General features: G+C 35.5%; 1 protein-coding gene across 1 annotated transcript in view; it reads left to right on the top strand.

Moving 5' to 3' along the window:
* LOC135205253 (hepatoma-derived growth factor-related protein 2-like) overlaps positions 1-16,332 on the top strand; it is a 178,641-nt gene that overhangs the window by 90,501 nt on the left and 71,808 nt on the right. Inside the window, exons 9-13 of the mRNA XM_064235602.1 lie at positions 20-168; positions 388-541; positions 5,568-5,626; positions 9,711-9,880; positions 14,776-14,950. Coding sequence (XP_064091672.1) covers positions 20-168; positions 388-541; positions 5,568-5,626; positions 9,711-9,880; positions 14,776-14,950 — 707 coding nt within the window. The remainder of the gene's footprint in view (positions 1-19; positions 169-387; positions 542-5,567; positions 5,627-9,710; positions 9,881-14,775; positions 14,951-16,332) is intronic.

The following is a 16,332-nucleotide window of genomic DNA, read 5'->3' as shown; positions in this document are numbered from 1 at the left end:
ACCACAACCCCCTTAACAACTAAAACGAATAATGCTGGTGCTGGAAAGAATTCCACTTCTACCCCAATGATCGCTCCAAAGAAGAGACTCTCAGCCCTTGTTTCTGAAGATATTCCCAAGACTCCAACAGATAGTGTAAAACCTGAATCTCCAATGCTCACCCCAACCGTAAGTCCCTCTCCATTCCCCTTGTTCTCTCAGCATATCTTCATGCACAAGACTATTGCATTTTAATCAAGTAGCAATGTTATTCTTAATATATGAGAAGAATACTGTATAGATAACAACATCTAATTGAGAAGGTTTTGCTATATAATAATATACAAAAGTATAGAAGCCACTTGAAATTTTATTTCTGATAAAAATTTAAATGGTCTTTTTCAAAAGGGTCCTCCACCTAAAAAGAGAGGGCGACCCTCCAAAGCTAATTCTCCAAAAGAATCTGCAAGTACAACTCCCGTAGCAAAGAAGGAAGATGCCCCATCATCCCCAGCAAAGAAAGCTTTAGGAAATGAAACCAATAAAGAAAAGAAATCTCCAGGTTAGTCCTACAGGTCTCTGTTACCATGGAATGGTTGATAATCAGTTTACCTTATGAAATTGGTGAAATATTTTACTGTAGATTTGAAAAGAACAAGTTGATTTGGTGTTTTCAGTGAAGCTCTTCAAGCAAACAGTACAAGTGCATTGTATGCTATGAACGCAGTAGTGACAAAAAATAATCGAGGCTTGGAGCTCTCCAGCAAAGTCTTCAAGTTTGTAAGTTTTCTAGGTGCAAAGGGAAAGAATATGAAAACTTGGTCAGTGACAACTTTGTTAGTTTAAGAAAAGAGTTTAAAGCAGGCTTTAACAGGAATGGTAGGAGGGAAAGTGAGTGAGGAATAGAACTTCCCATTAAAAGAAGGATGGATTTTGGAATGGAGGACACCATTCAACAGTAACTGAAATAGTAGAAATTGTTCAAGTTATGAAGACCAGTGGTTCACATAGGACGATGCATACCTTGTAATTTATTCTATCCTTGTATTCTGATTGATCAATACAAACTAGGAAAGGTAAGAATACTAGAATCTGATCTGCAAATAATCTCCACAGGACACTGGATGTGAAAAGTAATATCATAGCGCACTACTGAGAGATATAATCTTCCAGATATCACAGTTTGTGTGTTGGTTAAAGAAAAAGAAAAATGTGTACAGTCAGTACTCGGTTATTGGTGATCAGGTTTTATAATGCTTGTCCAGTGGCTCTAATAACTGGATTTTTGTCGCTGTCCTCGCTGATTTTTGGTAATAGGTGATTTTCAGTTATTGTCACACTGTTGAGAATGTAACCTCTGCCAATAAACAGGGAACTGCCTGTATTCCATTGATACATAGAATGAGGGCTAAATTACAAGATGTATAGAACTTATGGCGTTAAATATATAAGTTAGCTATCTTCGTTTAACCAGACCACTGAGCTGATTAATATCTCTCCTAGACTGACTAATAGTAATAATTATATAACTAGACCAATGATCCGTAAAAGGTTTGGCTGGGAAAAATAGCATTTAGTGTCCAGTTAGTCCCCACAACTTGTGGAAAATAAGCTTTAGTTTTTTGGTTTTCATTCCCACAATAAGTAAACAACTTACTTTTGTGAACAGCCATGGAGAAGTTACGCATAGATGACTTGCATTTGAAAATTCTTTAAACTAAAAAAGTAAAGTAATTTGGTTTACAAATAATATTATATAATTCATTTCTATATGTTATACGATGCTTGTCTGATTTTTGCTGAATTTATTTTGAAAATATATAAATTTTCCAATTTGTTGAGATGAACACATCATTTGCCCTTTTAAGGCCGGCCAGCACTCCTATATATGGGGGTACGTATGGGGCGAAAAATGCAAAGTCATGATAAAATTCAAGGAACATCGCATGGCAATGGAGAATGCGTATATGAAATATTTCGTCAAAATTCCTCTTACTTTCGTAGTCATGGGGTAATTAGTAAAGGTAAATCAATAAGCCAAAAACATTGGGCTGTACAAGAAAATGCAATATTTCATATTGTAAATTTTGATAATTATTGTCAAACAAATTGTGAGCAATGGCATCTATAGAGATTCCATAGATACCATGAGTCTCTGGAAGGAGAGTTCTCAGCTTACCACCCTTCAGTGTGAGCAGAAACATGATAGAGGGTACACGTTTGAGTTTCACCTCTGACATTCTCTTGCTTTTACGTCTGTTTATCTTTGTTTCGGCAAGAATTTTGTCCTACCAAAGAGGAAAAGATAAGCAAAACATCTCGCTAACATACAGAAGAAGAAAATTCGCTGTAATAAGCCGAGTTAGTGAAGGAGAGAGAGAGTTGCGTGGGAAGGAGTGCCCCGTCTCACTGACACAGTGCCCCAGGCTACGATCTATAAGCAAAGGGATCTTCATTTATGAATATATGATGATAAATAACATAGTTTTGGTTGTTTATTAATACCTAAAATGAAGTATAAAATTCATAATCATGATTTATTAACCTTGTCTTTGTAAAAATACATAGAAAAACTTTGAATGCCCGTATCCCAAAACTACTTATTGACCTTCAAATTCTATCTTCTCCCTTAGTTTCAAGCTATAGCATTAAAATTGGGTATATAACTTAGAGACATATTATAGAACAGTCAAATAAAGCCCTTTTTTCCCTTTTTTTATTGGGTTTATTTTTTTACCATAATGAAAAAATTCATATCTTGCAAAAAAAATGACTTTTGGAGAGAAAAAAAAAAAAAAAAAAAAACTTCATTTGATGGAGGTCTACATCAGGGGTATATGGTAGTAATCCCAGATCTTAATATTAAGTATCAAATGAGTAGATAGAATTTGGAAAACGGTTATTTTCAGGATAAATCGCCTTGGCATCACAAACTGAAGGTTAGAGGCGAAAATCTCGTGGTTTGGTGATGTCCCAAGTCACCTTATTAAGTGGTATGAATGTCAAAGTCCTGTCCTTAAAAAATGGCATTAGCTAGCCGGCCCCCTTTAATGTTGGATCCCAGCACACGGAATAAAAGGAAATGAAAATGCAGATTCAGCTGCCAAATTAGCCTGCACTATCCCTCCAACAATTACACATGCCCCAGTGTCAGACTGGATAACATCGGTTAAACCATTGATTTACCAGGATTGGAAAAGAGAATGGGCCTCAATGCCAACAACAATAAACTTTAAAACATAAAAACTGAAGTGTATGGATGGAGGACATCCTCACAGGAGGAAAGATCAAAAGAGGTGATCCTAACAAGGCTCCATGTAGGACACACAAATTTCTCACATGGTCACTTAATGTCAACACCACATGCTGACCCAATAAAGTGTAACAGATGTCAAACACCCCTGACAGTACAGCATTTACTTATTGAGTGCCCAAATTGGACCCAGCAAAGGTCAATTTATCTACGGAATTCAAAAATGAAAAGTATTCTTGCTGAAAGCAAAGATTTTTTAATAACATCATATATTTTTTAAATAAGATTTTAAATAAGACAGATTTCTCAAATAAAGTAATTTTTTTTTTTTTTATTGATTGATTGATTGATTGATTGATATATATATATATTTTTTCCGAGAAGTGTCTATCTGAGACTCAGAGGTCTGGAAAAACTAAGCCCTATTAATGATAATAGACATCCTGAGAATTTTTTCCTTTCTCTACCCTCGCATTTTTTGTCTGAACTCCCATAAGGTCGAATAGCACAAGGTTTTATGAACTCCCATAAATATCTCATCATCTCCAGTGAGATATATTTATTTACCAGTAGCTGGCTAACTTATTCCATTCATCCTAGCTGTTGCTATTTTTTCATACAACTACTCTTTCATTCATTGCTTCAAAAGCCAGTGTACCTGTAGTGACTAAAATATTCTGTCTGCGACACATGCTCATCAACTTGTAAAATCTTCATTTACATTTGGTATCACAGTACTGAGTTCACCCTCCACCCGTCACTGCCTTTAGGAAAGCAAAGCAAAAATTAAATGAAAGTAAAGTAAAGGGGCACAGCAGAAGATGTAGACCAAATGGAAATTCAAGTAAAAATTGCTGAAGAGGGAAGAAAGAAATATTTAATGCAAAAACATGGATGGCAATAATTTATAAGGAAAATTAATACAAAATTTAAATGGTATGAAAACCAGGGAAATTCCAGCTGCCAAAGTAAAGGTTCTGAACGACTACACTGAAAATGTGCTTGAAAGTTTGGAGAATAAGAATTTTGCCATCTTGTGCACACAGTCATATAGAAGCAAGGTGTCCATGTAATAACATTTTTAAAAGTTAATTCTGGTTAGGCTCATAAAAAATCTGATAAATCAATAACACTCCATGGCTTTTATGTGGGTTGAATAAAAACTAGTTATAATCCAAAAATATTGCAAGTATGTTTTTAAAGTAACATTTGATAACTGATAAGTAGAATAAAATAATTATACCTGGATTGTTGATACAATACTTGTGTTGAAATTAGAGAAAATAATGCAGGTTTCTGGTATCTTTGTAGGTTATTTATTGTTTTTATGAATGAACAATCGGTGAATTATCTTACAATTAAGCTGGCTAAGAATTCATGCAGTATGCAAGTGGTGCATCTCTTTTTGCAGTTATTCACTCCACTTTCATCTGAAATGGAGTGACTTATCAGGGCTGAGGTGTTGAGTAAGATCAATAACGTGTCAACCTTTTTGGGTATTTTAAGATTAATCAATTTACTATCATCCCACGAATGTGTTTAGGTAATGCTGTCTAAATATTTTTAATATTAGACAATATTTTATTACCCGTGACTCAAGATTGTTTTTTTTTTTTTCTCCCTCCCCTCCATAGCAGATGAGAAGTTGTTTTAAGAAGTTTCTTAATTAGTCTAGCAAACCCATCAAGTCCCATTTCTGGGGAGGCAGAGGCTAAAGCAAAATGCTGTGCATTAGAAGGTAGAATGCAAAGCATCTGTGTTAGTATAAGGTATGCTGTAAAGAAACTCTAGTACTATCTACAGCGTGCACTGAATCTTGAGTCACCAGGAAGTAGGAAGGTGACTGCATGGGGTGTAGTCTTATGGTTCTACCTACATTTCCTATCATTGACCAATACTTTAGTTTTAGAAATTTTAGCATTCCATTCACCTTTTTTGCATTCATGTAGGCAGTTGGGTATGGAGTTTGTTGCTGAATTTTAGGTGGAGAATGTTTGAATGTACTTGAGGAGCCCAGTTTCCTTGCATTGCAATCTTGACATTGTTGTTGCTTTTGGTTTGATAATCAGTTGAAATATGTCTGAGAAAAATTATTCCAAATATCCAGCAACGACCATTCTACCGAGTGACATGGAACATTTGCAGCTTATCATATAGAAGATTATATTTTTAAACTATTTTTTTTTAAGAAAAAAAATCTGTTTAAGGTTAGATTGAAATTTTATTGATAGGTGTGCAATATTTTTCTTATTTATGATTTGTAAGGAGTTATGCCTTTGAACCTTTCATATATAGAGGACTCTGTGATACATGACAGTTACTTTTGTATTTTCAGTTAAACCAGCACCTAAAAAGTCCTTAGGGAAGCAGAGAGACATTGACCTTCCAAAAGAGGTATGTTGAATTTTTTTTTTTCATCTTTAACTTACCTTCCATATTTAAGTCCAACGCCTCAGTGGCGTGGTTGGTATGGTGTTTGCGTCCCACCTCGGTGGTTGCGGGTTCGATTAGGCTTTGGGTGGACGACGGAGTGACTCATGGTGAGTAACAATATTTTTTGCCATTAAATTGTGGGAATTAGATGGGAAAGAGGTGGAATTACTTCTGTAGCTCATAAGTTTACTAATGGCAATTTTTAGACCGGCTAAAATCTACAGGGCAGGTCATGAGAGTTAGTTGGGATCTTGACTTCAAGGGGGGATGTAGTGCCTCTCTGTCTCACACGAGGTCTTTTTGTAGATTTGCGCATGAATATACCCAGGGGTTGCAGTTGGTTTTCGTTCTTATCTTTTTTAATAGTATGTCAGTTATAAATGTAATTTTGCAAAGAAATAATAGAAAAAACATGTAAAATTCAAATAAGTTATTGCATCCTCATTTTTGGCAAATTTACATAAATATTTTGAAACAATATGTGAAGAATTTTTTACCCAAATTGTTTCTTGTTTTGATATTATGAGCTATAATTATAATTTTACAAAATAAAATATATTTATTAGAAAAATCATGTATAACTAAGTTTACAATTGCCGTGTAAAAGAGGCCTGACAAGGGGTTGTAAATAGTCATTTTCAACTTCTCGTGGAAGGTAAGGAAAATCTTTTAGAACTTTTTTTCTACATGTTCATTTGCATATATTCCTCTTTCCATTGATGTTTTTTCTTGAATTAACCAACCTCAAAGTTTTCCATTGATGTTTTTTCTTGAATTAACCAACCTCAAAGTTTTGCCAGCCATGGGTGTGCTGCATATTGATTTATTACCCCAGCTCCTAAGGGTTAAAGTAGATATTTTAAAAAAGTGATAAAAATAATGATAATGAGATTCTTGGATGTCTTCACTTAAGTTCCACGGAGTTGCATTACTCGCTGTAGCTTCAAAATGACTCCATAATCAACATTATACTATGAAAAATGAACTTACAGAGAATGATAAGATAAAAATATTGCTCTGCCCTTAAGGCTGTCCAGAATGTGATATGACCCATGCAGATTTTGTGGGCCTCCTAAAATGTCAAAGAGGTTAACAAAGACAATTTAAGAGATGAAAGTTTCCAAAAACACTGAAATCATGCCAGCTTGTTTTAGTATGGTACCATAATTCTTATTTCAATGGGGTACAATCTATAAACCTTCCCAAGCGCCTCAGTGGCATGGTTGGTATGGTGTTAGCGTCACACCTCGGTGGTCGCTGGTTCGATTCTCGGCCATTCCATTGAGGAGTGAGAGATGTGTATTTCTGGTGATAGAAGTTCACTCTCGACGTGGTTCGGAAGTCACGTAAAGCCATTGGTCCCGTTGCTGAATAACCACTGGTTCCATGCAATGTAAAAGCACCATACAAACAAACAAACAAACCTTCCCAATCTGTCAGTAAAACTCATGGAAGGTTGCTAGATCACCTTGGGGGAAAAAAAAAGTATTAATAAATCCCAGAAGTGTAGGTTTAAGGTTTGTTCATTTCAATCATTCCTGTGTGATGGATATACTTGAATGAATTAAGTGTAATTTTCATATTTATCATTTAACTCATATTTCATTTTTTACGTTAAGTTGCATGTACTTGTTCAATTACCATATATGTAGTTGTGTAATGTGACACTTGTATTTATGAACTCCTATGGACTGGTTCTTTAACCCTCTTACGCCGATTGGACGTATTAAACGTAGAGTCAAAATGTCTCCCGTATGCCGATTGGACGTATCATACGTCGGCTCAAAAAAGTTTTTTTAAAAATTCGCGGAAAAATACTTATAGGCCTACCAGCCGAAAACTTTTGTATCACGCGCCTTGGGGGATGCTGGGAGTTCACGGATCAATGCGTTGTTTTGTTTACAATCGCTACGCAGGCGCGCAAGCGCGAATTTCTTTCTTATCGCACTAAAAAGTATCAGTGACACATCTCGGAAATTATTTCGTCACTTTGACATAATTATTGCACCATTTTAAATTATCCTTTACATGAAGTATTATATATGAAAATGTGCGCAATTTCATGCACAATACAACTAAAAAATACTCATGATTGTAGCTTTTATCAATTTTGAAATATTTTCATATAAATAACGATAAGTGCAAAAAATTACAACCTTCGGTCAACTTTGACTCTACAGAAATGGTCGAGAAACGCAATTGTAAGCTAAAATTCTTATATATAGTAATATTCAATCATTTGCCTTCATTTTGCAACAAATTGGACGTCTCTAGCCCAATATTCGATTTATGGTGAATTTATGAAAAAACTTTTTCCTTACGTTCGTGCGATAACTCTTCCGATAAATTTTTTCGTGCGATTGTCTAATGTTTGCACCCTTTTAAATTTGCCGTTACATAAAGTTTTTATATATGGAAATGTGTGCAATTTCATGCACAATACAAAAAAAACAACCCATGGTTGTAGCTTTTATCAGTTTTGAAATATTTTCATATAAATAACGTTAAGTGCAAAAATTTCAACTTTCGGTCAGCTTTGACTCTACCGAAATGGTCGAAAAACACAATTGTAAGCTAAAACTCTTATATTCTAGTAATATTCAATCATTTACCTTCATTTTGCAACGACTTGGAAGTCTCTAGCACAATATTTCGATTTATGGTGAATTTATGAAAAAAAAAATTACGTTCGCGCGGTAACTCTTCCGAAAAAAATCAGAATTTTTTTGTGCGATTGTCGAAATGTTTGCACCATTTAAAATTAGCTGTTACATAAAGTTTTATATATGAAAATATGCGCAATTTCATGTAGAATACAACTAAAAATGATTGAAGGTTGTAGCTTTTCTCTTTTTTTTGAAATATTTGCATATAAATCACGATAAAAAAAAAACCACGTTCGGTCAAATTTGACTCTACCGAAATAGTTGAAAACGCAATTGTAAGCTAAAACTCTTACGGCCTAGTATAATATTCCATCATTTTTCTTCATTTTGAAACAAATTTGAAGTCTCTAAAACAATATTGTGATTTATGGTGAATTTTGAAAAATATATTTTACCTTCACTCCGCGCGCCGATTCGCGGCCGCAAGTCTCCGAAATACGTTACATGGCATTATCCTAATATTTGCTCCTTTTCATATTAGCCTTTTTATAGAGTTTCATATATCAAAATGTGCGCAAATTCATGAAGAATACAATAAAAATAAATGAAGGTTGTAGCTTTTTCCAGCTTCGAAAAAGATGTGCATATGAAAAAAAAATATATATTTAAAATTTCGGCATTCGGTCAAATTTAACTCGTCCGAAATGGTCGAAATCTGCAATTCTAATCTAAAACTCTTACAGTATCGTAATATTCAATCATTTGTCTTAATTTGAAACAAATTGGAAGTCTCTAGAACATTATTTAGAATTACGGTGGATGAATTTTTGAAAAAAATATTTTTTTGCGTCCGCGCGTTACGAATTCGTACATCATTTTGTGATAATATTTTTCCGGTGTGCTTTTATTGTTTTACAATGTATATATCAAAATGATTGCAATTTAGTGTACAATACAACGCAAAAAAAAGTAACTGGTTAGCTTTGACCGTTTTCTGCACAGCGTGATTTGAATACAATTATGTATGAATTTTTTTTTTTCGCTACCATATATCGCATTATTTACATATGATAATGATATTATTTTTCATTTCTGATGGTTGCATTCTAAACTTCAGGCAATGACAAAAAAAGGAGCCAAAAATGAACTCTTAATCTTCAAAAGTACGCGCGCTGTAATTTTTTGAAAAAATTATTTTTTCCACTTCCGTGCTCACTCCAAACCAGGCCCGGCATACGGGAGACGTTTTGATTTTTAGGGCTCCGGCGTAAGAGGGTTAAATTGGGTATTGATTATTGGGCACAGAGGCAAGAAACATGAAAAGTAAAGACAAAATGCATTGTAACTGAAGGCCAAAGGGAAGCCAGTATAGTTATAGGTCATAGAGTAGTTCTCATTTGAAGGCTAATACGTTGAACTACAAATTTTTGTTTTTTCAGAGTGATTTATCATCTAAACAGACATTCCTTAAACTCAAAACGGATTTGGAGTGTGGAACGCTTAATGCAGATGAACTAAGAGAACTAAGTCAGAAAAATGAGAAAGAAGATACACATAGTGCAATCGTAGAAGAAAACAGAAAATTCACGAGACAGCCAAAGCCAAGTAAGTTACTTAGTGTCAGTTGGAGTTAAACTTACAAATATGTTTTAGTACATTGAATGTCTATTCTTTGTATGTGTGTGTCAGACAGTATTAAGTTCTAGGTGATGGTGATCTGGAAAGTTGAAGGATTACTGTATCTGAAATACTAGGCACAGTATGTAAATCATACATGTGAACCTTCTTGTAAATCTGGTAAAACCTAAAGTATATGCCAGCCTTTGTTGACGAAATGAACCTTTTGAACTGAGCTAACGTTCATTTTGAAAGAAAAGCAACAGTACTTATAAGCACTCCAGGTAAAAAGTACTGTGTTAACATGTGTATGTGTTTGTGTTGATCTTGTCCAAGCATCAGCTGTTTTAATAGTTTAACAATATTATCATTTGTCAACTTGTCGCCAAACAAAAACAAGGACAATTAAATTTCATTTACTCTCTAACAATACTTCTTTATGTATAACTAATATATCACATAAGAATCAAACAGCACTAGAAATGTATTATTCATTTTACAAGATCCCTCGGTATCAGTGTCTTTGTAAAGATGTTTGGAAAAATGAAGTTGCACTGAGCACAATGTCCAATAAAGAAAAAAAAAAAAAACTAAATGCAAGACTGCATAAGTGTGATTAAATGCATCACTTGCATAACGGTGTGATAAAAGCTAAAGCTATTTATGATGCATGTCTTCGTAAATGAATACGTGTGTTGCTTTTGATATTATTTTGAAGTTACTTAAATGTGCTGTATTCATTTATTAAATTAATTTGCAACAGACAGGTTGACATAATAAGACTAATACATTTGGTCTTGTTTTTGCTAAAAAGTACTGTTATACAAATGTGTAGCCTTTAAGATTTCTCACTCCAGTTGAGTTCTCAGATGAAGTTTAGAAGGAAAGTGATGTTGTTCCCACACAATATACAAACCCTTGGTCCTTTACATTAGGAATTACTTTACGGCGAAGCTGGAACACTGGTGCTAAATTCTTGAACCAGGGGGTTAGGCAGTAACTGCCATCTGGTAGGCGGGTAGACCCATCTGCCTGGATTAATTAATTAATATACAAACCCACTTTTTGTGATAAGCCTTGCTAGCTGCCTTTCCCCTTTATGTGTTAAGGGTAGGTGGCAGTGTATCTTTACCCTTATCACTTATTTTTGCCCTTTAATGTTGGGGCAGGACAGTATATTTATTTGATATTTACGCTTATGCTTTGGAGATTTACCGAGAGGAAATTCGGAAGTTTGCCCTTTGTTTTTTCTCCCGGTATTCCCTCTTTCTCTTTGCCCTTTTCACTAGTTTATTGGATGAAAGGGGGTGTGCCCTTGTGGTTTTGATGTTTGAAGGATCTCCTCTTATTTCGGATAGCAGTACCCTTGGGTGCGAGAAGAGTGTCCTTTTTTAATTATTTTTCTTTTCTGCAGGCTAACAGTGAGCAATAACAGATTACAGCAGTAGATGGTTGGATATCTCATCATGCTATGACTCGTTAGCATGTTGTGACATTGGCCCTTGAGAGAGAGAGAGAGAGAGAGAGTACAGTTCCCCTACTGAAAATCATATTGATGTGCTGCTGTTATCCTGAAGTTTTGTTTAATTTTTTTATGCAATTTATAAGTTTTCAGGTTTTTGTGTGTAAATTGAATAACATTAATAATAAGAATAATAATTTTTCTCTCTCTCTCTCTCTCTCTCTCTCTCTCTCTCTCTTTGTTTTAAAGAAATAACCTTTCCATTTCACTTAAGTACAACTTTTCTATCTCTCTCTTACTGAGATGAGAGAATTTTTATGGTACATCTACTTACTGTATGTATATTAATATTTTCTAATGATAATATATCTGTAATGACAAAATGATGCATCAGTGATTTTTTACTTTATTCTCTCTCTCTCTCTCTCTCTCTCTCTCTCTCTCTCTCTCTCTCTCTCTCTCTCTCTCTCTCTCTCTCTCTCTCTCTCTCTCTCTCTATATGTGTGTAATTTTCACATGCACCTATATTTTTACTAACCATTTATTTCTTTTTCATGGGTAATGTATTACGCTCTTTTAAATTAATTTACAGGAACTTGAATTTCATTTAAAAGTTAGCTTAAAAAATAGAGAGCATGATTAGGGTCATATTTAGTATTCAAACTAAAAGTATTCATTTATTAACATTTTTAGACTGTGCCAAACTTACAAGGAAATTCCCTCTGCTGGGGGGGGTGGGGGTTGGAACCTAACCTGTGTAAGTTCAGGGTATTACTGTAGAACAAGTCATGCGGAAGTTGTAAGGCTCCCCTGTTGGAGAAGGAGAAGGTAGTGTCTCCCTGCCCTAAGAAGTCTTGTCACAGGACTTCTAAGGGTCTGTCTCTTCGAACTGAGGTGGCAGTTGGGTCTTCCGTTGGCTCTTCTGTTTCTTCAGTGAGAGGAGCCGTCACGCTGTCCCCAGGATCTAGCATGTTGGGAGCCGTAGAAGTGCAGATTTTGGTTCACACTTCTACTGCTTGTCCAAGATGTTCTGTCTAAGACTAGTTCCGTGTTGGTCGCTCATTTGCGAGCATCCCTGTATGCAGCTCAGAGTGACGCCTTTTGGACAGGCAGGCGTCATCAGTTTCCCGGAAGTCTTGCAATTAGGCCAAGAGGGACAGAAACGGAGGCCGGAACTGGTTAATGACTCTGGCTTTAATGACTCAGCGTTAATGACTTAAATGACTCTGGCTGCAAGCAAATCTGTGGATTCGCTTGCAGCCAGAGTCATTAACGCTGAGTTCACTTCCCTCCGATTCAACTGTGAAGACGTAGTTCCACACTTGCCTTGGTCATTCACTAAAATAGTATTGTTTCTCCTTGGTTGAGATTCAGCTACTGATGAGAAACTTCTCTTGTCTTGCCATCCAGGGACCTCAGTCTCTAGAAGGCATTTGACTCTCATCCAATGTGCACATACCTAGTGAGAATCATCAAGACAGTTTTATTTTCAAAGAGCAGTTCTTCTCTCTCCAGCATTGGTGAAGAAGTAGACAATTTGCATGGTTTGTTCTCAACATCTGTCTTGGATGCGAGTATGAATTCTTCATGATCTCCTACATTTTGGACTGTATTGGTTGATCCAGGTCAATCATTACTTTGTCCTATTGGTGTGTTACTGTACCTGCAGAGGATCAACACCCTTCGTTGAATGTCGATTTCTTTCTCCACTACTGATTCCCAATGCAGAAGTGCCTAAAGATATGTCTTCCTCCGAGTTCTGCCAGATCTTGAGGAACTCCTCTGTAGATGACTATGTCAAATGTACGCTTTCTCAGAGAGCAAACAGTAATAGGGGCTTGGTACTTTCATCACACTATGAAAAATATGTCGGACTGGGAGATAGGTGCAGTTTCATTAGGACCGCATTTATATCTTCCTTCAGGTAGGCCCACAGGGCCTTGGAACTCCTTTTTCTTGGACTAGTGGCGGATTTTCAACAACTTGTGTTTGCTTACCCGGCTCCTTCAAGTAGACAAGTTGCATCTCGGCTGATGGTGTGCTGATCTAGAGGTGAGAAGGATTCGAGAGTAACTGGCTTCACCCCCCTCCTGAGGGTTGAGGATTGGACTCGAACTTACACTTGCCGGTCGGGCGTTTGATGCAGTAAGCCTACACATCGAGTTTCTGTTCTATTTTTTTCAGAATGATAGAAGTAATTGTGCTCCTTCCTCCAGCAAGAGGGGGAACGAGACTGGCAATGTTGCAAGCCCTTCCCAAAACCTTGCATTAAAGCCTCCGATTCTAAATATTTCTTCCCAACCCTTTTTCAAATGAGTTACAGTTCTTGACTCATTTCAAAAAGGGCCAGAAGCCTGAGCCTGACTCTTGATCGTGCAGCTCTTGTACTCCAATCAAGTTGTCAGCAGCAGGGCATTCCTCCTCGCTCTTACAACCAGTGAGTCGTCCTAATGTAAAGTAGGGTTTGTATATCATTTAGGAACAAATCACAGTTTTTTAAAGTAAATTGTTTTTCCTAACTATACAAACCTGAGGTCCTTTACATTAATGCTAGAGTGCCATAAATTGCAGAGTTTCGGTTAATGGCGGTTTTTGCTTATCAGCACTCCACTGATGACTGTGGACTGCCTGTAATTCCTTATGTAAAGGACCTCAGGTTTGTATAGTTAGGAAAAATACAATTTACTTTAAAAATGATGATTTTTCTTGGAGTATGATAAGATTAGAAATAATGAAGAGCAAATGAATCAAGTTTGTGTTCCTGTGATGTGTGCTTGTTAGGTCTTTTTGAGCTATACAACTGTTTATTACCTATCTCTAGAGTGACATTTAATTGTGAGCGATTTGTATTCCTTTTATTAAAAATTCAGTTTTCAAATTTTGATATAAAAATCTGACCAAGTCTATTAAAAAAATAATTTGGAATACAGTGGACCCCCGTATTCGCGTTCTCGCGGATTTCTCTCGTGAACATTTCCCCACATTCACGGAAAATTCGCGCATTAGCCGTATTTTTCTATGAGAAATATCCACAAATTCCTGGGTTTTTTTTATCAATTTCATCGTAAAATGCACTTTTTGTGATAAAACTATTAAAACAACCAAGTATGAAAGTTTGTAGTGGTTTTTCTTGAGTTTTAAGTAACAACATATAGGCTGTTTTTATAGGGGTTGCAAACATTCGCGGATTCTAACTATTCACGGGGGGGTTGTCTGAAACACATCCCCCGCGAATTGGGGGACCACTGTATTATTTTTGCTCTTAGATTAGGTGTCGCCTGGTTTCATATGATTTCTCATATTTATGTCTTATTTTTTCGTATGATTTCTCATATTTATGTAATTTTTTCGTATGATTTCTCATATTTATGTCTTATTTTTTCGTATGATTTCTCATATTTACATTTTATTTTTTATCCTTCCAGAACGTTGGATATAGAGGCCCAGTTGCTGGATCTCGACCAGAAGATACGAGAGGCGTTATCTGTAACGGATCCACGTAAAGACGACGCAAAAGATTACCTAGAAAGAATGTCTAAACTTGTCATATCTGGTCTCATGTTAAAAAAGAATCCTCATGTTGTAGATGCAATTAAAAAGGTGAGTAACTTGATGTAATAAATGTTTTATTGATTATTTTTTCCTCTCCTCTCTCTTTCTATACTACTATGAAAATGTTAAAAATGCTAACCTCAGTGCATGGAACAACTTTTATATATACTGTCTATATTGATGAGTTTAGCATTCTTTTAAAGAGAGAACTAGTTATTAGTGTATTAATGAGAATGAAGCTTATGGTCTTACCTAATGTTAAAGTTAGCTTATATCTTCATGTCTTACCTAATGTTAAAGTACTTATATCTTCATGCCATTAGAAGCATTCGGGATTTAAAAAAGAAAAAAAAATTATTGGGCTGACCTGCCAGAACTGTATGTAATCACCATAGTGTACTTTGTGAGTCATGCTTTGCTTGCAAGAACTAATTAATCTATCAATTATGCTTTGGCTGGCTTTTTGGTGCATTTAAAAAGACAAAAGAAATCAGAACAAAAGGCGTCTTTATTGGAGAACTGCCATGAGTATCAGTCACCCAAGAGGAAGCCAGGCAAGGAGCATATTTCTTTGCATCCAATTATTTTGTAAATTTCAGGGGATGTTTCTTTTATGAAGACATAATTTTAATGCAAAAATCACCTTTCTAACTATCATAATTTCATAGTTATATTAAAATATAAGCAAGATATTTTTCCTTTCACCATTTTCTCAAAACTAACCTTTTTAAAAAGTAAAGGGCCATACCTCGAAGAAGACTGCACCAAACTCGATGAAACTTTTACAGTATGTAGTATAACTATATATGAAAATAAAAGGCTCATAAAACACTATTTGAATGTTGCAACCATATATGTCGAGCACTTCCTTCTGTGCTCCCCTTCTGGTAAAATCAGTAGCACAGAAGGAAGCGCTTGAAACATAAGGTTGCAATGTTCAAATAGTGTTTTATTTTTTTTAATAAAGCAGTAAAAATTTGAAGCAAATCCCTTCAAACATCAGGTAGCTATGGTCACCTACATTATAATGAGGCCTTATGCCAGCAACGTGGCCTTTAACAGTAGGTAAGATTCACCCAAATAACAAAAACTCTCAGTGGGTGCTCATGAAGAATTCTAACAAGAATGCAAACCTTCCAATGCCACCTGATGGGAAATAAGCAATTACAAAGGCAGTCCCAGCTGGTCAGCCAAGCATCATTTTGTCTTTTGTAATGGCAGTTACACCTAACAGTGCAAAGATATAAGCTAACTTTAACAGTAGGTAAGTATGCAGACCAATAATTTTATCATAAAAACTTTCATTTTTGCTGTATTGAGGAATTAATTCACCTAGATCATAGCATGTCATTTAACATTTTGTTGCTCATTATCTTCATCTCCATATACAGTGATTTAGTATTTGAGTCCAAAGTACCTTTTTAATAGTA

The sequence above is a fragment of the Macrobrachium nipponense genome, chromosome 49 (genome assembly GCF_015104395.2).
Source record: "Macrobrachium nipponense isolate FS-2020 chromosome 49, ASM1510439v2, whole genome shotgun sequence".
NCBI lineage: Eukaryota > Metazoa > Arthropoda > Malacostraca > Decapoda > Palaemonidae > Macrobrachium > Macrobrachium nipponense.
This window is presented reverse-complemented; position numbering and strand designations above follow the sequence as displayed.